Consider the following 24,539-nt stretch of genomic DNA (forward strand, 5'->3'; position numbering starts at 1 on the left):
GTCTCTGAGATGCACACACTGCTCCCCAAACACCCTGCTGAGACCCCACCAGCGCAGGGACAAGCTGGGGTGAGCTACAGCACCTGATGCTCATCTCAGAAACTGAGGTCCAGCTCTTGCTAAAGGCTGCAAATAGCATTTAGTCAAGTGGGAGACAGCCAATTGTCTCGATGTCTTGATTTCCTGCTTTAGGTTCCCACAAAGAGACACTGCACCAACTTTGTCAGGTTATCTGACAATGCCAACATCTGATCAAAGGTAACACAGACTATCAGATGAAACTAGGAAAATGCACATCTTTAAAGGGGAGAAAGACTGGCTTTATAGATGTAGAAATTTACACATAAACCAAATCTAACCCCAGGTTTTCTGTCATGTTGCAGACAGTGAAATGGCTAGATTTAGATCTGCACCAAATACATGCTCATGCCTCCCAGTCTAGGGTGGTGGCATTCCCAGGATGTAAGAGAAGACCTGGATCACCCCAAGAGGTCTGCTCTGGCAGTCAGCAGACCACAGCAGATGCACACGGGCATCTGGGGGAGACAGACAGGTTGGTTGGTGACGCCACAGCCAACCTTTCTGGTTCCACACAAATAGCTATCAAGTTGCAAAACACACACTCCCTATCTCATTCTTCTGTTGTTTATCTGCACAAAGAAACACAAAACCATATGCAGGCTTTCACTGTCAATATAAGTCATATTATTCTTGTAATTCAATCCAGGTCCAGAGCCTGAGAGCTCCTTCTCCCCCCTTTTTGCTCCCCTCACCGTTTGCCTCTCTCCAACCTTGTTTAGGTTTGAATGCTGTGTCATTAAATTCCAGAGCAGTAAACACTGCAGCCTCTCTAAGCACCCACACAGTGCTTTCTAGGCTAAAAATTAAACATGGGGCAATTTCATTCATGCAAGGACTGCCTTTTATTTTCCTTTACGTCCAACTTAAAGGATGCTTTTGGCAGATGCGTAATGAAGGAAAAAAAAAACGTTTTCTCTCTGCTTCCTCCCTGCACTCCCCCCATTTCCACTCCCACCCATCAGCCATAAAACAACACAGCCCAGCCAGATCCCAAACTGAAAGCAAGACAAAGCACCCACACAGCCCCCACTTCCATTCAGCAGAAATGGGCCGCTCCGGGGTAGCCCAGGATCTACAAGTAGGCCAGACTGGAATAAACAGAGTAAACAAAGGGTATCCTGTCCAAGCTGAGAGGGGCTAAAGAGAGGGATGTCTTTCATTAACATGCAAGGCAGGGATGCAAGCACACAGACAGTCAAAAGCACCACTGGAGCTTGCTAGGAGTAATAGGAAGAAAGCAGCACATGATCACACCACTACTGTAAGGACCCAAAGCACATCATCACTCAGCTGCACATCCCACCTAGCAAGGACCAAAACAACCCACACACCCACCACCACCCCAGAACATCAGGGCAGCCCCAAAGCTGCTGCAGCACAGTGTGGCTCTCCAGGAGGCTGAGCAGGGAGCAGTGCACACAGGTACACTACCAGGCAGTCAGGGCCGTGCAAATGTCAGAGCCAATGACATTTAAAACAGCATAGCTGTCATTTTAGGAAAGGAATGGGAAAGGGGGAGAAAAGCACAGCACAGCCATAGCAACAGGTCAAGTGTTTGCCAGAGAGAAAGGGTGATGCAGTTTGTGGCTTCTCAGTTTTCAGGGCATTTGTCACATAATAAAATCATTAGCCCGGGAATTGATAAAAGAGTTTGGTTTAGTTTTTCTGCAACCTGCTGCTATAAAGTCCATAGAGATCCACGTGTGAAAGTCCATGCTGTGCATACCCCTGTGTCAACCATTACACAGCTATCAGAAACAACCCCCATGTTTTTCCAGACTCATAGGAAAAATGCAGCACATGGAGAGGTGAGCAAACAGTCAGGAATTTGTAGCAAAACAGCAGCCTGTCGGCTGCAAGTCTGCTCAGTTATTGGAAAAAATTGAACATGCTGCTTTTTTTAAGCAGTCTAATCATATTTACTATTACAGCAGACTTACCCACCACAAATTGTTCTCATGCAATGGAAGAATTTTTAATCTAATATGTTGGACTCAGATAATTTCCCAGCTGCAGAACTGCAATAATTTCCTATCTTCCCATTGTTGAGATAAGCTGATTAACTTGGATATGTTTTAGTTTCAGAGTGTGATTATCTCCCTTTATTTTACTTGAGAGAGAAGGGTGACTTACAGTAAAATAACTTTGTTTTCCCCAAGCCAGCTCTTAAACTCTACTTTTCTGTGATGGAGATAAGTCTTTCCTGTTGCCTTTTCCTTAGCCCCTTTACTTTCCACACTTCCTCTTCCTCTCTCAGAGACACTACATTAACAGCTACTATTACTTTACTCAAAGCAAATACACTGTTCAAGAAATCCCTGAAATAATTCTTAAAAACAAATAAAAATCTCATTAACAAAATATTTTCTTGTTTAGAACACCTTTGAAATTTTATTGAATATCCCACAACCCAGCACTACTGCTAAAATCCTGCTTGCAACTGTTCCTTTGTTTTCAGGCACATTTAAAGAAGAATTGCAAAAAAAAGGATGAGGCTTGAAGCTCTGATTACATGCACAGTGCAGCAAAACAAGAAACTCCATTTATTTCAGTAGAAGTGATTTAGACCCAAGTAAGGGAGAACACAAGCAAACCCTTGAATTTATACCATTACAAATTGCAAAATACTGCTTACACAATCTTGGTGAGATTTTTTGACATTTAATGTTTTTTCTTAAATTCCCAGGTCATAGATTTACTCTATTATGTCAAAGGGACTTCCTCTCCTGCTTTATTTCTTTTCCTTGCATTTCTAGTGAACATATTCTAGGAGAAAAGCCTGAATCCATAAGATGACACTTTTTGGACTGCAAGGCTGCATATGTTGAAGCCTCTTGATTTCCTTTTATCTTCCAGATCTCATTTGTGTTTAAGGCTTTTCAACCTGTGTTAATTTGCAGACCAAATTCGACGCTGGAAATGTATGAACTACACATATGCAGATTCCCATACGGCACATATCGATTCATTCCTCTTAGTCACCATTCATTAATTCCTTTGAAATAAATGTTCATGGTTGAAAAGCACAAGTTTGATGATTTAATGGGAGTGTGGCTCATGTGTTTTCCCTGCACAAGATTAGCAATACTAAGAAAGAACCAGCCTGTTTAAAGGGAGACTCTCCAAACAGCTATTTTGGTGGAATGGTTGCATAAACATGGAAGGTCAAGAACTTGCTTCATATATAACATTAGGAACAGAACAAAAATGAACATTTTATTACTTCTTATTACACAAAGTATATAAAGTAAACCCAACCCCAAGAAGTCATTATTCATGCACAGCAGTGTCCCTCACAGCCAAGTCCCTAAAACCATCCCTGTTTCAGGTAAGGTGACGGGCAAGCCCTGGGTCTCACCTGTGGGAAAGAGAAAGTGGACAATGTCCTCTACTGACTGCAGTGAGGGCACCTGTGCCCCCGAGAATGGTCTCCTAGATGAGAACCTGCAGTATAAAAGCAGGGCTCCCATTACTGGCTCATTGCTATGGGCACTATTCTAGGAAAGCAGATCCAGAAAAAATGGCAAAATACACAAGAGGAGGAAGAAAAGTTACCAAAACCCTAGACTCCTCCCTGCCCATTCCTACTGGCAGTGAAAGCATGGTGTAGAAGATGGGTGGTGAAATGCCAGAGTGCTGGACATGTAGCCTGGCAGTGCTTGTGGCTTTGCACCACCCAGCTCCAAATCAGTTATTTCTCAGTATCCCAAGATAAATTAAAGGTAGCTGAGAAATTGTATTTTTCTTTGTAAAATGTAGTAAAATCAAGGTTAACTTGAATCAGGCTAATGCAAAAAAGTTAACTTAATGAATGCTATTCTAGTCATGAAATTTGCCTAAGAGATCATATGATCATTTTGGGTAATTTGTCAAAACCTTTCCACTTCTATCTAAAACATAGCAAAATAACTTAGTCTCTAGGCACCTTTACCTAACAGCAGGTAACTAATGATATCTGGATTTCACCACGAAGGAGCTACAGAATGAGGGGCTTTCTGCCACCCAGCTGAATTGAAACCCTAAGAGTGAAGGTGAACAGGTCAGCATCCCATACCACCAGAATCCCTTGAAAGTTAAAGTCACCCTGCCAATTCCAGTTCAAATTAATCTAGAGAGGATTAAGTCTACCTTTTATGCTATTTTCTAAATGAAATCAGATGTGCATGTAAAACTGGCATTTAAAAGGGTTTTACCTAATAATGAGTCAGGTATTGACAGAACAATCACCATGAAGACCAAGGTAAGAGGCAATATATTCTCATTAATAATTCAAATCTCAGCATGGATATCGATGACCATGCACTTAACAGGGAAAACTGGGCAGCAGCTGGAGCTGGCCCAGATTTCCTGAAAAGTTGCTGGGCTGCAACAGAGACACACTGGAGAGATTTTACTGCAAGATTCAATGAGAGAAATGGCAGCTCCTCATTACTAAGGTATCTTGGACCCTCAGCAATACCACCAAAATGGAGCAAGGAACAAAACACAGCATTAGCAGTCTATTGAAAGAGGATGGGTGAGAAAAATAAGGGAATAAAATCTGGAAGCAAAATGCCACCACTTCCTCTTCCTCATAGCCCTAATATTTGCAGCACAGAGCAACAACATTGAGCAGTACCTAATTCCAGTTACTGCTTGGGAGCAAGCAACATTAAAGGCTTTAAAATAAATGTGTACAAATTGGCAAAAGTGCAAACAAACAGAAAGGTTGTAGGAGCCAAAACCACTCAGGTCAAACCAGTTGGGGCTAGTTAACATAATCTGCTCTATTCACACAACTAAGTTTGTTTCACTGAGGGCATGAACTTTCTTGGAAAAGCTCATGTAATTAACTGCAGGAGTTTACACATTTTCTTTCCCTCAAGTTTACTTTACCCTGGAATTAGAGCTGCTTACACACAACTGTTTCTACCAATTCATTCAAAAAGCTGAGTTTTGCTTGTGTGAAGAGGTGGTACCAGCAAACTGTAGGATTCCCTTCAATTCCTCCTGCTTCCTATCCACTCTTCCCCTCACTTTGATTGACACAAAGGAAAACATATCCTACCTCATGGAAAAAGAGCAGGTTTCCAATGAAGGGAAGAGGTGGAGGATGTTGGATCCCTACTCTGCTTAGTTTGGAGAATGCAGATGTGGAGTACCTGGAAAAAGATAAGGTAGGAAGTTAGTTTTGGATCTTGTCATGACAGGACTTGCCACAGTAATTAGCTCAGGTGACTTCCCTGGATTCAGAGAGGGAGGAGAAGCTTTCTGTGCTGGTCAGACAGAACTGCCAGCGTGATTACACTGCTTGGCAGCTCCTCAGGTCACAAAAGCAAATGCAATGCACTGGTGCTTCAGAGAGGGCAGAAGGACCAAGTGACTCAAACACAAGCCTGCAAAATTGAGCAGTGGTATGAGAGCACTGCTCCTCTTCCCACAGAGGGTCTTGTAAGTCAGAAGTGACTCTCCAAAGCTACATGAGGCTACAAATGAGATCAAAAAAAGCATTTGGGGCTTGATTTCTGTGGCACTGTTGGGAAAGGAACTAGACAGATTTTGACATTATTTTCTTCTTCCATCCCCTCTACCTATACAGATCACAGAACAAAAATTGAAACCACTCTCGGTTGTCCATGAGCCAAGACACTGTCAGTATGTTCAAGTCAAACCTAGTATTTGGGCCAGATATGCTGATTAAGTGATTTTTTTCGAGCTGCCAGTCAGCAAATTAAACAAATATGAAAAATACAGAGAAACAAAACCCAGACTGAAAAGATTCATGCATCCCTTGTTACAGATGAAACTGTGGCATGTTGACAGGGACAATACTGGAAAAAAGGAAAAAGAAAACCCCAAACCCAGAGACTCTTTTTCCTCCCCACCCCCTTTCTTAATACAAACAATGGATTTAAGTCAATGGACTTCAATTAGTGAAACCTGAAAAAGCAGGAGCTAGCAGCAGCAGCTTTGATTACCCAAAGACACAACATTCATTGTGCAGTTCTGTTTGTTGAGATTTCCTGCAGCACGGTACTTATTTTCTTAATAGATTTTCTTTTGTGAAGGTATTTTACAAAAATCATAATTAGGAGATAGAGGTTTAATCATTTTTAAATAGCAACCATTTTCTTTTTTTAATGGGGTAGGACAAACCTTCACAAACACAAACTCCCCCACAAATCCAATAGAAATGATGTGTATTCAGTCTATGCAAGGACACTGTGTCAAGTACGACAAGGAATCATGGAGTAAAGGCACAGAAGTCAACATTTATTACACATTTTATACATATTATTGATTTCTTGGCTACTTAACTGCTTTAAAAAATATGAGATTTTCCTCAGCTAATACTCTTGGGAAAAGAAATGTTTTAACTTTAAAATGACAAAACAGCCTACATGATACATTTTCATCCCCAAAGAGAGGAATTTTTTTTTGCTGCTGCTGCTGTTTGAAATCTTCCTGAAGTGTCTTTGTGTGATGGCAAAGTCCTCATCTTCAGTATGTAAACAGTGAAAAAGATTAAAATCCCTGTCATTGAAAACCTGTCAATTTTGCAGTATTCTATCCTGATGTTTTCACTGTAAAATACATGGCAGATCACAAAACACCAGGCTACAGTTAACTGCTCATTTCACCACACACCAGACAGTCTGCAGACTCCTGGTTTTCATGTACAGCAAAGAGTGACTGCAACAGAGGCTTACACTAGACAAAGTAAATGATGTGATCACCAAATATTTTAAAAGGAAAAAAAAATAATGAGTGCCATTTCACAAGGCAAGAAACACAGAGGCTGTGAGAACTATTTATACTTAGATGAACAGCTCATCATTGTCAGCTTCTGAACATTACTGGCAGCTTCATACAGCTGAGGATTTGCTTTCCTTTCCCCCCTCCTAATGTGGTTTTCTCCACTGCTTTTTATTCAGTTACATTTGAAGCAGGTTTTAGAAAGGTAGGGAACAGCAGTTTACAATGAGATGGGAGAGAGAAGCAGAGTCATCAAGTTACAGACTGCAATGTAACAACAAAAGGGTGAAGCCAGCAGGAGAAAAAAAGAATCTCATCAATAAACATATCTAGCTCTACTCTATGATTTTACAACATTTCTGATGTTGTTGAAACACCTGATGCTTTAGAGAAAAGAAAACAGGGTGCAAGTGACCAAAATCTGACGGGGCAGCAGGCACAAAAGAAGGATTTAACACTGCACATGTAGCCTTAACTTTGACCATTTCTAATGCAACAACTTGCTTTCTGCAGCCTTAAATATTAAAAGCTTCCCCCATCTCTGCAATATTTCAGCTCCTTCTCAGTATTTTGGGTGGGGGAGAGAGAGGAAAGAGTGGTTTATAGACTTCTTTAAAAAAAAGAAGAAAAATTGTCCTGTACAACACAGAGTGAACACCAGCAATACATGAATCTGACAGTTTTGTGGCACAAACCTCTGCCTTTTGAGCCAGAAGAGGCTGATAACTCAAACAGGCCAATTAATGTGATCTGGTCACTCAGCACCTCCATGGTACACCCTTGGCTAGTAACTCAGAGCTGCATCCTCAGGGCACTGGGAAAACACTGACCAGGTTTTATTGCTGGGATGGGAAGGTGGGCTAGAAACTGGGCAAGTGCAAAAAGGCAGGGCGGCCTTGTAGGAAAAGCCATTTGTCTGGAGAAGCTGTACATCTAAATGAAACAGCCCCAGGCCTGCCTTATCACCAGCGGCCAGTTCTCACTCTGCCACTTAATACACTTCCACATTATCACAAAAACTCATCTGGTATCAGGAACCCCCCCGCTGTTTCTGTGGGTACACACTGACAGTCCTCAGTTAATGGACTAGAAAGGTTAAATCAAATGCAAAATCTAGAAATAGAAGAGATACTAAGAGGTGACCAAGATAACCAAAGATATGGAACCACTTCTGTGTAAGAAATAAGCTAAGAGGCTATAATCTTAATTATGGGGAGAAAAGCAACCTATGCAGGTTACAACAAATATATTAAATATCATGCAAGGCTTAAAAAATAAATTAACAGCCATTACCCAAAAGTTTAAAATAAAGTATGAAAATCCAAAAATTAATATTCAGGTGGCAGGATTAAAAAATAAACACTTTTCCAATAAATAAATATACTATCTATGGAACTCCTTACCACTGATGATGGTACTACTACCATCTACTCCAGAAGTGTAAAAAGCTTCAAAAGGTGTTAGAATAAACTAATGAGGGTGGAGGGAGGGAATCCACAGACACTTTAAGCTATTAAATTTATCAAATGTAAGAGAAATACATAGAAAACATTAAAGGAAAGGGAAGAAAATTCATCAAATTTATTTACTTAATCAGGGAACTAGTCTGTAAGCTTCTAATTGCATAAGAGATTAGACTTTTATAAAACCTAAAGATAAAACCCCAGACACTTCAGCTTTCTTAAGAGGAAGAGAGGAATGAGTCTATGAGAAGTGAGGGGCATGAAAAGGATAAAACTCTCATGGCAGCAACACTTATTGGACAATTTAGTACATTCTCACTCAAAAGAGAAACGTACCCTAATATTTACACAAGTACAGCTTCCTGCACAACCCTTAATTTTAAAGCTTGGCATTATATTTTGAATTAAGTGACAAGACATCAAAAAGAACCAGAGGAACATCAGCAATGAAGTAGATCAATAAACAATTCAGAAAGCCTTTGAAGACATTCAAATGGCCTCTGAGAGCAAAATGCTCTCTGTATATATTAAACACAACTGCTAAAAGGAAGTTGGCATGCTAAATTCATTCCTGTAAGCCAACATGGCAGATAGAAACTCTCAAAAATACAAACTTCTCTCCATAAAACACCGTTCAAAAAAATTAAAAAAAAAAAAAAAAAGAAAAAAAAAAGAAAAAGAAAGAAACAGATAAGTTGTGAAGGATATATAACTAACAGAACTAGCCATCTGTCCAGCCAGGTCAGTACTGACAGAAAAATACTATGCTGTCTACCATTAAGGGTGATCAATTTGTGTAGCAGACAAGATTACAGAGTTTCCAATTCTGCACCATGGAGTTCAACATCCTGTTGAAATTACCCCAGATTTTTCCCAATACAGAAAGTGCATCATTCCTTCTACATCTAAGTAATACACAACCTAATAATATCTAAAAAGCTATAAACTGGGACAGAGAGATGCTATTTAATCTCATTGTTGGGAATTGGGAGCTGTGTTATTTTGCAAGACTGGGAAAACAAAGTATTTTGCTGAGATAATGGAAATCATTCCTGCCAAACGAGAGACGATCGCCATGCATTTTTACCTATTTGCCTCTATTTACTTATTCCCATACCAGATCCCAGTTAACACTGGGATGTATTTTGCTCACAAAGTAGTGATAATGCACAAAATAAAGGTAGCCTCCCCAGCATTACAATGATGGGTTGTGAAAAAAAAATATATTCAAAATATACAAGCATCTCTGGGAGCCCAGTCTCACCAAAACATCATCCCAAAGCTGGCTACAGACTTTCAGCTCAGCTCTCTCTGGGAAATTCTGCATTATGAACACTGCAGCAGGGTCACTGGAGAGCTGCCATCACATAAGTCTTGCCTCTTGTCTGCTCCTCAGAATATTTAAAGTAGAAAATCATCATCAGGGCCCTTTCTGACAAAGGAACACACACAAAACAGGTCGTGCAAGTGGGTGAGTGCTGCAGCCAAAGTGATACCATCCCAGAAGGATACAGCCTGTGCTGATTATTGCCTCCAGAAAGTGTAGTCACTGAAAGAAAAAACAAAACCAAACCACAAAATTAAATCAGCTGTCCATCCCCAAAGGACAGTCTCCCAGAAAATAGAAGAGAGAAAAATGGGGAAGGCAAATCGCTCTTCTTTGGTCAACAGAGGCTGCTAAATTGCCCTTTACTGTTACCAGTAATACCTCTGGTGGAAAAGGAGGGATTTGTTGAACAAAAATACACTTGGATGTGTAGAATATCAAGCTCAGAGAATGGAATTATTACTACACCTCCAAAAAGAGATACTGAACATCCACAAGTGTACCTCTAAGAATGAGCTGAAATTAATCTTCAAGAGACACTTTAGTCAGTTTAGGATAAGGAAATTTGAGTACTGCTATTTGATTTTCAAGCTCAACAAATCTGTACTTTTTAACCATGAATTTGTAGGGCTATAATAACAGTTTCAGGGATAATGAGAACTTCCATCTAACACTTGCTCTCCTTAATCACTTGCATACATACACAGAGCCTTAATTTTGACATAATCGCACAAGAAAAAGAAAGACATTGCACACACTTGCACCATCTGCCTCCACATGGGCAGATGTTTTCCAGCTGCAAAACCTAAATTATCATAGGATATTATTTCATTGAAATATTTGCTAATACATCAGGAAGAGTGTGCAGAAAAGGCAAGATTATATGCCCAATATTAAATTTATGCCTCATCTATCTGCTAACAATCATCTTTTAATCCATACTGTTCTGGTCTGTCAAGCAATTTCCTTCATGTCTCTTAAGAGAGCTGATAGTCTCAAGAGATGGGTTGTAATAAGGCTTCAGGTTGTCACAGTGTATTTAAAGTTTTGGGGGTTGCTTTGATTTAAGTTCTAAAAATTAGCAGTGAATCAAAGCCAATTAAATGAAAAAGCCCAGGCAGAAAAAGCAACACTCTTCACCATATTCCAGAGTAGCCCTGCAAGAGACAGATGGTCTGTGCAGCAGGTCAATGACAATATTTCATCACCTCTCTCAGAGTGCAACCTCTTCACACTGGGCGGTGACTTTTCCAAATAAAGAGCAAATGAACAAGAGTCATAAATCCACAGCTTCAGCCCTTCTTTGTTGGCTCAACACCTTTAAACAAAATGATGGAGGTCAGCAGCAGCAGAGGCTGTTGGCTCCTTAGAGCAATATATAACCTTGGGAGAGGAGGTGGGAGCTCCATCCCACATGAGATGGACAAAGAGACATCCCACCACAAAGAACAATCTCCTCACCAGCAGGATTGTCTACAGCAGATCTGAGGTCTGGTGCATCCATGAGGCCATACCTGATGTCTGCAGCAACAGCTGGGTCAGAGCTGACAGCTAAGCTCAGCTCAAGTCCCAGCCCTGCTGCCTTAACCACATACAATGCCATCCTCTCACTCCCTAGGACCACTGGCACCATACCTTTATTAAGGAGTGGTTTATTCAAGTGCCTGTTTATCAGACTGATATTGTGTGGCATACAGAAGAAAATGGTACCACCTCAAGGCCATAGATGTTCTTGTTTCAGCAAGGAAGACTGATGTTTGTAAAAACAGGTGCATTGCTAGAAACATGGTGCTCAGAAAATAGTAAAATTCCATTGCCTTTTTTTCCTCTCAACTAAATATATCTCTTAATTTTGCAAATGGACATCTCAATTAAAAGGACCTGAAGTTTCAACCTTATCAGCCTTCCTAATTGCTATGCAAGATCATATCCTAGTGATGCAACTCCATTTGGAAACAACATGGCTTCAGTTTTTGCATGCATCTCAGCTGTTCCTACACCCCAGGAAGAATTGTACAGATGCAGGAAGTAGTTTCATCTTTAAATTGAGAGAAAACAGTCTGCTTGGGAGTCTGATCATTCTGGGTTTTCACTGACATAAAGCAGGTACTAATGGGCCACTGGCCCATTATTTCATAGGGCCAAAAAGGGGTTGCAGTGTTGGGGTGGCTGAAGGCACAAAAAGTTACTTAGCAGCACATCAAGTAGTGGTGTAGGTGCAGGCAAAGCCACACTGCATTCCCTTTAGAGCCTTCCAACCTCAGCTGCCTTTCATGTTTTATTCCATGGATTGTGGTCTACCACAGAACTTGCCTGGTGTCTGTTGCTGTCAGGGAACTGGTTTTAGAGTTCAGCTCTTGTACCACATTCAGCAACAGCACATGCAGAGCCACTCAGTGCCACCAGGAACCAACTGGCACCAGGAACCAACCACACGCTGTCAGGACAGCCCTGGGAAAAACAAAATTGCTTCAAGAGGCTGAATGCCTCCCAGTGCTTTAGGGCCAGAGACATCTCCCTTAGCTGGAGGTGAAGAACACAGTCCCATCCCCTTTTTTGGGACCAGCCTGTCAGCATACATGTGGCAGGTACCAAAGCAGCGACAAAGTAACTGGAGCAAACTCCAGGCGTTTTCCCCCTTCCAATCTCAAATGAGCTGTGATGACAGACTGCAGGGACAGCTCACCTCCCTAGAGACAGGTCTGGATAAATGCTCAGACCTCATGATTACACAGCACATGAACTAATTCTATTTATTTTTAAGTTAACACCAAGGAGCCACCATCCATCTAGTGCACTGAAGGTGGCAGAGGTCCTATCGACCTGAGACATACATGATCAGAGCACCAGAGATCATTTCATGGTGTCAGGGAGCCTGAATTAATGGTCCACAGCCTGACTTTGTTCTGGCATTTCCTAACTTGTGTGGGCTTGACTTCACAACCTCAATAATGTGACTTTAATGCAATTTTCTTTGCAAGTCCTCATTTAAAGAAAAAAAACCTCATTAAAAATACATCATATTGCATCATTTTGCATCCACAGGGGTCATCAAAAGACCCTAGACTATGGCAGAGACCTTTGCCAAGTGAGCTAATGGAAGGGCTGATGGAAGAGGCAGGTTGTCTTTCACACAAGGGAGCTGTGAGGCACCGCCTGCCAGAGAGAGTCTCAGTACTTCCTCAAAGAGAAAAAGCAGCAAAATTGAAGAGTTCCCAAACCAAAAGGCTAGGTTTCTTTCCAGGTACTAATATCTTACTAGTGAGTCCTCATCTGCTCCTCTGGCACTATCTCCACACCCTGCTCTTCCTCTCCATGGACCTGTCACCCACTCCAGCCAACTGCTCTCAGGGACCTGCTGCCTGGTCAGACCTCTACGCACACACAGGGTGGGACTCTGCGTAGCAAAAACAGAATCAGAAACATTAGCTTAAAATTATATATCAACAGAAAAGATTCCAGTGAACGTATGCTAACTGTAACTTTTCAAACATTTGCAATTTGCCCAAATTTGCATGAGAAAGGGAAAAAGTACATCCAGTGACAAAAGCCCACCTCCTCTCAGCAAATATTGAAACCGTGCTTTAAAGCTAATATAAAAATCAGAATATCATTTCTTAAGAATAATAGGATAATGAAAAAAACCTCAATCCCCAAGAGATTCCCAAAATAAAACCAAACATTTTTCTTCTGCATTTGTCTCAGAAATTATGGAGCTCATTTTAACTGAAAATTTTCAATAACTTCACCTAAGACAGACAGCAGCCCCAGAAAACTTCAATCCTAGCTGCTTGGAGTTTGATAAGCAATAAGCAATTTAAAATAGAGTTGCATAACAGGAGCATCACACAACCTTAATTTGTAGTGCTTGCAGACCCACCTATAATTAAGTAAGCCAGACTTACAATAAAGGAAGTGCTGGCTCTCAGTCTGAGAGCACACATAAAATCTCAGCTCATAGCTAGTTATTTTATGCAGGGTCTAATCCATTATAGCACAGGGGCGACAATGACAATATTATCTGACCCTTAATTACAGGAAAGATGTTATAATGTCTGTACATACCAGACAGCATATGATAAACCTGAAATTAATAATGGAGACACTGCCTGCTCCCCCATGACTTGGAAACCAGGAGTAGTGTGATGCCACAAGGAGATCAGATCTTGATCTTTCTTGCTTTCAGGTTTTGATTCCATTTCTCTCATCTTTCCGTATAGTGACAACTACAAAAAAAACCCCACTACCATGAACTATTAAATTGTACTTCACACAGACACATTTGATTTTCTAATCTTTAGGGTACAGAGGAAGCACAAGCAGCTCTCCATGTCCTGGCAGGTGGCTGACCCAGGCACATGAAGCAGCATGGAAAGACCCAGTGGAAGTCAGACTGCTTCAAGGAGCAAATGACAATCTGCTACATCATACAACAGCACTGGTACTGGCTGCAAAGCCTCAGAATTGAACAAGAGCAGGTACCATGCATGCATCTAAATAGTGCAAGTCCAGAGCTCTGCTTTGCTGCATGATTTAATACCACTAGAATTAAAGTAAAGGGTGTACAGAGCTCCTTTCATGAAAAGCAAAGCACAGCACTGGAGTCACCAGGGAGAAACATCATTAGTTTCTGAAGGGAAGAAGAGAAAATCCTCCCAACCTCAGGGCTCGTGCACACATGAACAGTGAGAGGAAGTACAGAAGTGGGGTTCAAAGCCTTGTGGCAATACAAAAAATAAACTCAGCCTCCTTTTATCCTTTGCATCTTATTCATGACTTCTTGAGTACCTGTGGACTGACGAGAGTTGAGCTCACAGAAAAGACGAGTAATTCCGTCCTTTCCATAATGTGAGTTCACCTTATAAAGAGGCACAGTAGACCGAGCAAAGAATATCCATAGCATATTCCCCACCCCAGGACAAGGAGAACACCTTTTAGCAACCACAGGCATGAGACAGGAGGAGCAGTGAAATTATTTCAATCACCTTTCAGTATGCTTGAGCAGTCTACCACCATCACCAGCCCCAGTAAGCTATCGTGGGCCACTAACAAAGGCAGAAAATCGTTCCTACAAAACAGAAGATAGTTGAATAGATGCCAAACAAAGCCAAAGGAAAAGCAGAATTTCAAACAGACTGGATGAAAGGATTGCAGGAAGCAAACTTCAAGGAGATCCTCTGAACTTGAAAAACTGCCTAAAAAAAGCAGGCTCAAGTGTTACTCCCAAGTGCCATCCAGATTAAAAGCAAAACAAAGGCAATTGGGGTTTCCTGGAGCTCTGAATCACCCATTCAAGCCTAAGGAGACTGAGCAACTGACTACACACAGAAATAGCAACACTGGGTATGCATGAAAAGTCAAACCCAGAACAGAATGGACTGAGAGGTGCTTTACTTCTTTAATCACTGAAAAATGCAGTAACACTGTGCATTACTTGTAAAACAGCAGTTTGTATGGTTCAGACAGAAATAAACTTTTTAAGCTGACATGCCCCTCTCTCTGGGCTGTTGGCTATTAAAAAAAAAGTGCTCGTTTCACATTATCTCATCTTTTGACTGCACTTTGAAGTCCATTCTGGCTATTTCTCCATGACAGAGACAAACTCCAATACTTAGGAATAATTCTCTTAACTTCATAAAGAAACCCTTGTTCAAGTCAGATAATTTTCATGTAGAGGCTGACATGGAAATGGCTTTCCTGGAACAGAGTTGATTTGCATTACTCAGTGTCATAGCACATGACAGCTTACTCTGCAGCCCACTTGTCTGGATCTTCCATAATCCAGACAGCCACAGTCCCCCCTCTCTGTAAGCAGTTGTGCACATGACAGGAAGAAACTAATTTTAATGAAGAGTCTTTGCTCTTCTATTGGTCCTGTTCTCTCTCAACCTGTCTATCTGGCAGGCTCCTGGATGCAATTTGTAATCATTGCTCCCTGCTAACAATGGAAAAGTCTATTGCTGTTGGCTGTCCCTGTGACTTGGGGGTTTTTAACATCTCACACAGCGCTGCACGAGTAATGTAGCGCAATAATCCATTAAAGACCCCCTTCCCAACTTCTCTCAAAGGACCTGCTATTGCACCCCTGTCCCAGCTCACCCTCTCTCCTCCTGTTAAACAGCCTCAAACGCTCCTGGCACATGAAAGCAAAACGCTTCAACGCCTCCACTGCAAATTCACCGAGACAGAGACCATCTTTCCATTACATCGCACACCCTTCATGTGCACAGCAGAGCCTTGATCCTTGACAGGGGTTCCCTGCTCCTGCTGAAACAGAAATGATAAATAAATCATTAGCACCAGGTCCCCTAAAGTGGAGGGAAGTCCTGTGCACTGACACTCGATTACTTTTTAACTACCACAAGGAACTAAAATTCCACAGGGAAGTAAGGATGGCGAGTCATTAGCACGAGCGATTCACCTTCAAAGAGAGGCAAGAGGAGAGCTGAAACCCAGAGAAACTGGTTTTCTTCACTCTCTCAAGCACCTGGGTGCAGAGCAGTGATCTTTTCCAAGGCAGAACAAAGACACTAGATGATGATACACAGGGGTTTTAAGAGAGATTAGAAAGTTAATAAAAAAAAAAAAATAAAAGGGCTGACAACAAAAAAAAAAAAAAAGGGCTGAGAGCAGAAGAGAATGAGAGCAAGATGTCAAGATGTGATTCAAATGACAGAAATCTTGGCAGGAAGAAAGAGGCTTGTTGAGGGAAAGGAAAGGGCCTCTTAGGCAGATGAAGTCTCAGAGAAGTCACCTACCTACTGGAGAGGGGACACAACATCTCAACACCACCTTGAGCAAGATATGAGGAGGAGACTTGGATATAATGAAATTAATTATTGCAGTTGAATTTGTCTACTTCTTTTCCTAACTAAAACAATGATTTTTTAAAATTATTTTTTTAAGGCTCATTACAGATCTGCATCATTATTTCCAGCTTTACTTTGTCTCCAAGGAGCTAACTGCAAGACATGAAGTTGGATGCCTGAAGAAAAATACTTTTACTTATCTCTGGGGAGTTGAAGTTCAGTGCCTGCTGTAAGAGAGGCTAGATAGGAAGATCCAATGATGGCAAAAAAAAAAAAAAAAAAAAACAAGCAATGCATACAAAACTTTGAATTGGAGGAATATAAAAAAAGACACTTAGGAAAGCATTAGCAAAATCTGCTCAAACCATGTAAAGCATAATGGTGCACAGGTCTAATGCACCACACGCAGCCTGGAAGAAGGTGACCCTTCCTGGCCACTACCAGAGCTCTGAAGATAATCTTTATTTTTAATGTCTTCCCCAAGTGATAACTGGGGTTGCAATGAAAAGGCCCACAAAAGGGGGTGCAGTCCCATACTGGCACACCACACTGCACACAGGCTGCTTTATTTACTTTGACACTACACTAGGAATAGCTAACTCAAGCTGAGATACTTTTGAATCCCTTAGGAAACCAAACTTCTATATTTATTTATATATCTGTATATTTACATTCATGTGCATACATACACACACTGTACATCTGTTCATTTTCCCACAGAGCAAAATTAACACTCAACCATTCTTTATGTTTTTTCCACAAGGGTTACTATATACCACTGATGGGTTTTTCACTCTGAACATCCATCTTTAACATTAATCTAGCCCTCATAGGTGCATCTGCATCAGAGGTGTGGATAATACTCTGCTATGCATCATTCACACCATCCCCCTCCAGAACAGACTGATTTCCTCCTCCTTGGGGAGGTCCCTTACTGAACACTGCTCAAGGAAAGCTTAATACACAAGGCTGAAGATCTTCCATGCTATGGTCCCACCAGCTCTAGTTAGTTTTGTTCTATTCTATTATTTGGGCTGCCCACTATAGAACCTAATCCTTCTCAATTCCTGGTATTTCCAACCCATGCAAAGGACCAGAGCCCATCCATGACTACACATTAGCCTAGGATCCTCAAGTTGGAGTGAAGGCTCCCTACTGTGGCAACCTCCCTGTCCTCAAGATAAAATAGGAAAAAAAACACAAACCTTAATGATCCTCAGAAGTGAAAAGGGGAAAATGGAAGCTATGGGAGGAAGGAATTGGGTGGGTGACTTAGTGAACTGGTTTAGAAGATGGATTGATTTCTCTTTTGCATCTACAGGCATCAGTATTCAGACAAAACTTCCAAAAATAAATTCTTGCTCTAATATAATAGAAAAGGTACAACTCATAACTGAAGAAAAAACAAGGCAGCATCCTGCTGAAGATTAACATTTTTTAAATTAAGTAGCATCACATAACATACACCTAACAAAATGGCTACAGTTATCTGCACCAACAATATTGATATATTGATCTTTAGCACTAGCACAATTCAGAGCATTTGAAAGACAAGCAGCATAATACCAAAATCTAAAGGGGCAAGGGGAAAACAGAGGTAACGATAAACCTGACATCATCCTTATGTGAAATAATGGAAATATCATTTTAGAATTCCATTAACAAAAAGTTTGAGAAGAAATAACTTAGGAGAACGTAATTAAATGCCTTTCAATATTGTCAAACGAGCCTTTCATTTTGGGTTGAGATGGGTTTAGGGTTAGTTTCTTGACAGGTTTATGGGTATGGATGATAACTACAGCATCTGCTGGGGCTAGTCCAATGTGCTAGAAACACAAGACCACATAACATCTTGCCTGAAAGACATTTTACACACTACACAGAGAACTAACGTGACACCAACCTAGACAAGCTAGAAGTGGCTCAATGCTTGAACACAAAATGGGAGCCCTAATCATGAGGTATTGATCCACAGGACTCTTACTAGGAGGATTTACATTTTTTTTTACATTACTTACATGTAAAAGAAATCATGAGTTCCAGCTACTTAAATCTGACCCCAGATTTTCTGTGCTAAGGAATGTGTCCACAGCCTCTCTGCAGCATCCTGCTACCACAGAGCTGTGGCCATAGGCCATGGGACTTCATTGTCAGAAATCTGTTCCAGCAGCTGTTTAATAGCTATTGGGCACTAAACATACCAGCAATGGCCCCACTCACCTGAACAGGCACCAATCCACCCTGGTCATGGCATTTCAAAGGGTACAATTCAGGCAGCAGGTCATCTATTACAGCAGGACTTCAGGGGGCAGCTGAGGCAGACAGAGAGCTGACTGCTGCTGGAAAAAGTTGCAGCCTTCTTCCTACAACCCACCAGCCCATACTCCCTCTGGCTGCTTTCTCTATGTTCATCTGATCCCTGCTCAAGCTGATGCAGCCACTAAATCAGCAAACTGTATATCAACCCACTACCACCAATCTCACCCTCAACCACATCCCTAAGTATCCTGTCTCTGCCTTTTAAATTCCTCCAGGGATGGTGACTCTTCCTCTTACCTGGGCAGTTCCAGTGCTTGGCAATCCTTTTGATAAAGAAGTAGTTCCTAATACCCAACCTAAATCTCACCTGGCACAACCTGAGGCCATTTCCTCTTGTCCTATTGCCTGTTCCTTGAGAGAACAGACTGATCCCCACCCCAACATAACCTTTTCTCAAAAAGAGGCCACCAGGTGCAAGTGAGCAAACAACATGTGAAGCGTTGGGGAAACAACTACTCTACTGCTACACAAAGAACTGTTCAGGAAAGACATGGGAGCAGTGGGTGGAGCTCAAAGGACATTTTGAAAGAGATCTAAAGATGGGGAAGAGAAAATAAAGCAAGCTTTTAAATGACAGTGCAGCATATTGAACAGAAAGTTGAGAAGTCCCTTGACTGCTGCCTACAAATACTTACACTGGAATGAGCACTAACAGCAAGCAGCTCCCCATCTTCCAGGACAAAGCCAAAATATTCACAGAGTTGGGTACATGCATTTCAGAAATGAAATCCTGAATTCAGATGCTATTTCCTAGGGCTGAGGGCATGTAAAGATTAAAACAGTCTATCAGAAAAGCTAATGGACTCACTGCAGCTTTTGGCTTTTGGAAGAATCCTTTTAATTTCTTAAACAAACAACAACAACAAAGTTTAAAGCAAAAAAAAAAAAAAAAAAAAAAAAACCAACCACAAAAAAACCCCCAAAACCACCACACAGCACTTCCCCCTACAAAGTCTAAAGGAAAATACAGAGCCAAAACCCAGGAAGTCAAACTAGATGGAAACACAGCTCATTCTGGTCTATAAATAAACAACTGATAAATTATTGCTCTAATTGTGGTTTGCTGTCAATGGAAGGAGGACTATTTTCCTCCTCTCCCATCAAGGAGGGATTTGTGCTACCAATCAGCAATACAGTCACACAGCTAAAGACAGTTGCAAAAAGATTTTGGATAGAAATTGCCCACAGATTATCTGCAAAGAGAAATACTTTGCCTCTTTGAATGGAAGCCTAAGCAAGGACACCAAGCCAGCTAACAATCAGCCAAGCAGTCCCAGACACATTTAGGCTTTTCTGTATTGAAATGCTTATTAGAATCTAGCATTTGTTACCTTGCCCTACTACACTGTTTCATGAAATATACTTCAGGACAAGTAGCCTTCTATCAAAAAACAGCGCAAAAACCTCTAGGAAGAAAGAAAAAAAGTCTCTCTTCCTTCTACTAAATAAAGTGTATTTGGGAAACAAACCATTCCACAAGTCTTTCACTCTCTTAATGAATAAGTAAAAAATAATTATCCATTAAAAAAAAAAAAAAGGCAACAACTGGAAATATTAATTTTTTGAAGAGAAAAAAACGAAACTTCTTCATGGTCACAGGGAACTATTATTATTATTAAAGGGCACAGTTACAGAGATGCCAGACCACAATGTAGTCACCCATTTACAAATTTACCCAGCACGTCATCATTAGAGAATACTGTAGAACCCTCAAGATGTACAGAGGAATGAGCATGTGTGGATGTATGAACAGCTGTAAAGAATAATTTCCAACTTACATTAGCTGCCAGCAACCTAAAGCACCTTTTAAGGAAGGGGGAAAAAAAGCAGAAAGAACCTAGCATTTCAAAGTTAGCCACTCAAACACACTCTCCAGTACACAGAGCACTTTCTAAAAGACATATTGGTATAGTGAATCGCTAACAAACTTTCCTCTCCAATATAAACTGAGAAACAGCTCATTTGTCTAACCTGCTTATAATACTAGACTTTAGTCTCACCTTCAAAACACAAGCATCCAGAGGAAGTCACATATATCCTTCAACACCCATGCCTGCACTGGTTTACTACTTCAGGAGACATGGGCAAGCAGGATTAATAATTCAATTAGCAGCATGTATTGCACCTGAGACTTGTTACTATGGCCAGGCCATCTGTGGGCTTACACCTCCTGAAAATTAAAGTTGAGTTATTACTTTTCTCTCCTGACAGGTCAAAGACAGAAGAGGAGCTGCTTTTTGATTCTGGAGCAAGTCTGTTTGAACAGAGCTCTATTTTATAGCAGAGCACAGCCCTTTTTTTTTTCAGGTTTGCCTCTGGTTGCTTGAGCACTGGCACAGGCTTTCAAATGCACCCAGCCTAACACAGCTTTTCTTGCTATGGAGCACAGCAGTAAAAGACTGTCCTGTGTTGTTAGAAATCAGCCTCTGAAAGGAAAAAAAAGGAAGAGTTTGATGGCAGTATATGGCAATGGGACAAAATTTGGGGACTGGCTTATCTGAATTGCTTGTGGCTCAGCTTACAAAAAAGAGGTTTTTACAGTTATAGCTGTTGGCATGTTGGTCAAAGGGTGTCTGGGACTTGCCTGCACCTGGTCGGTGAAACATTACAACAGATAGATGGGAGATGACTCAGAGGCCCTATGAAACATCCTCAGACCAACCACCCGAGGCTGCTGTGGTTCCTATTGTTCCATTATCGAGTTGTGGCTGGTGATAAAATAGGTTGCATCTCTCAAATGCTGCAAGTGTGTGGCAGCTTTTCTTTGTTCTTAAGGACAATTTAGTGCTTATGGAAGATGGCATGGCAGCTCAGGAAGCCAAGGAACTCCGGGTATGCAGTAATTACAGCATCCATATTAGCTGCCCCAGCTTTTCCACCTTGCCAGTGAATTGGATGAGGTCTTGTTTCTGTTCAGGCAGCAAAAGAGCAGTTCTGCACACAAACGGTACACCACAACTCTCAGCTTACAAAGATCTTAAGCAAAACAACCTTTCTGGATTTAATTAAAAAACAACAAGAAATAACCCAGAGGCTGCATATTCCACATCACATTATCCCCACTTATTACAAACGTATTTCAGTGTTTCTCTCATTATAAAGGAGAAAAATTGTATAGTTTGCATTGCTGCCTGCAGCTACATTTTTAAAACTTGGGTGTCAAACGATAAAGTTCCTTAAGCAACACTCAGCTACCCAAATAAAGAGGCTCTCTCTTAATCAGATATTGAACAGAAATTCTCAAGAAACAGGGGGAAGTGGCCAGCACACAACTCTTTCTAAAGAAAAAAATAAATTATCATGTTAGGTACGTGTATGTGCCCAAATACAGGTACCTGAAGGTAGCAGAGGAAGTAACTTTTGATCACACTGGCCAGAAGAGTTGACAGAAACACCCAGATGAAACCTCTGGCTGCTGTGCCAGTAACACAGGGAAGAAATAATGCATAGAAGGAAGGGAAAATGTAAGAGAGGAAGCATGAGATGAACAATGAGGGATTTGTCTGCATCTGAGAAAGGGGGACAGGGCTTTGAGAGAGCATCCCACCAACTCACAGGCCTGTGGGTCAGCCCTGAGAAGCGCCGAGTCAGCAGGAAGCAGAATGCTGCCTGTCTGCTGAGTGTCTGCAAGGCAACAAGCGAGCTGCTGGGCTTGCCCTACCTGCTCTGGGTACAAAACTTCTTTAGCCCTCTCAAGCTGTAATTTGAAGAGCAGAGACACAATTTTCACACAGCTGAACCTCACAACTGTCTGTACCATTCCACCAAGTGCGTGCCTACACAAACCCCTAATTATCTGCACTGTCATGTGTAATTAGTGAGTCTGAACATGTAGTATTCATCAATATGTGAATGTCAGGCACACTTCATACATTCAATAGCACCCTGTGTTTGTACACAGGCAACTCCCAGTGAGTATAACTATGATCATACGCTGAAAGGGGCAAGCAAAATAAACAAAAGATTTAATGTCTGTCATTTATGCCAGAACCATACATGAAGAAAAAAAGAAAATTTCTAAAATATATAATCAAGTGTTTTCTGTTTTTTTTCTATCAAATAATTGGACACAGTGTTTCCATGGCCTGCACTGAAGAGAAAAATTGAAGCTCATTATTCAAGCCTGCTGTGATCAATAAAGAGAAACATGAGGACAGTCATGAGCAGCTGTCCTATCACATGATTTTTTAGGTTACTGTAAGTTATTGTGCAATTATCTCAAAAAACAAATATCATGAGAGAAATATAAAGGTGGAAATGGAGGAAGGAAGCACATCTCAGCACACCTAAACAGTCTTTCATGTAGCTGAACCTCACATTTGCAAAAATCTGGAACTACTCAAACACCAAACTCAGCATATAAAACCAGGGCTAACTGAACTGAAGCATGAAAAGCTGACTAAATCTACACCAGCCAGATCTCATCCATCTCTTTCTCTTATTCTGGATATCACAAAGATTGAAGTGTTAATAGCTGTCTTATTGACTCATTACCTTACAGCCTTTAAAAATCTACATAAAAATAGATTTAAAAAAAAAAACTCTTATTCAAATCAAGCACATTTGACTGCAACCACATCAAACAGAGTGCCAGTTTTATCAGAGATATGCTGCTTCATGTCAGAGAGTTGACACAACCACGCGTCTGCCTCTGCGCTAAACACATGTGCGCGCAGGAGGAGGGGGACAAGAGGGAGGAGAGCACGAGCACGGATGCAAACACGCTGTCATCTGGGTTTTCCCACTTGGGGGGAAATTGTTAGCACAGCTCAATCCTATTGAAAAGGGATAGGGACTCACTCAACCACCCCATTTCAACAAGCTCTGTATCCTGGGCCACACAGGAAATGTGTTGAAGACCATGGAGTTCCACTCTGACCTCGGTGGGGTTTGGATCAGACCCACCCTGCACCTAATCTCATTTGATATGGTTGTGTTAATTGGCTGTACTTCTAGAATAAAGAAGTATCACAGAGCATGAGAAGGGCTGACAAAATCTGATTTCTGTAAAGCAGAAATAAGCTTCAGCATCATGAAGGCAATATAAGGGTTTTGCCCTTGGTATAGAGGTTGGTAGAGCAACTGGGGACGAAGCATGTGACTAATTTGGGCAACATGAATATTACTTGTTAATTAACAAATAAGTGATTTAACCCACTTCTTAAATTTACTGTGACAACACTGATCATGCTCCCAATACCTCCTACTTTATAAATGCTTTAACCAGCTGTAGAAATGGACAATGCCAGCACTCCAGTTTCACCTCTGTGCTCAGTCATATCCCAAAACAATCTGAAAAAGCCCTTTTAGCTCTGGCTTTCTCTGATGGATGAACATCCCTATGCAAGATTTTCAGAGAAGTAATGTCCACAGCACACTGTAGATCTGCATGAAAAAATGCATTGTCCAACTTGTCCTACTGTATCTTACCAATTAGTTACTTCTCCTGTTTCTGAGTAGAACACTTCAGATCACATCCCCCCAACATATGGTATGTACATATTTATCATATTTATAAATTATACACATTTAGTACATCATTAACAAATTATGTACATTATAAAGCATATGCAAAAATGGAAATTAAAAAAGGGTGAGATAAAGAAGGATTAATCCTTTTTTTATAATTAGAGATACAAAAGTGCTTTTTCATGCATGTTAATGGATAATTTTGAACATCCTTTGGGGCGCATGCTCCCCACTTTGGTACTAATCTATAGAGGTGACACAGAAGTCTCAGATATCTAAGTCCCCTTCCCCTCTGCCAGTGAAATTTCAGTCTTTCCATATATATGCAGACCCTAC

General features: G+C 41.0%; 1 protein-coding gene across 1 annotated transcript in view; it reads right to left on the reverse strand.

Annotated features, from left to right (window-relative positions):
- Positions 1 to 24,539, reverse strand: part of TBXAS1 (thromboxane A synthase 1) — a 227,801-nt gene that overhangs the window by 171,068 nt on the left and 32,194 nt on the right. The window contains exon 2 of the mRNA XM_058022728.1: positions 5,129 to 5,222. Within this exon, the coding sequence (XP_057878711.1) occupies positions 5,129 to 5,222 (94 nt within the window). The remainder of the gene's footprint in view (positions 1 to 5,128; positions 5,223 to 24,539) is intronic.

This window comes from Melospiza georgiana, chromosome 4 (assembly GCF_028018845.1).
Source record: "Melospiza georgiana isolate bMelGeo1 chromosome 4, bMelGeo1.pri, whole genome shotgun sequence".
Classification (NCBI taxonomy): Eukaryota; Metazoa; Chordata; class Aves; order Passeriformes; family Passerellidae; genus Melospiza; species Melospiza georgiana.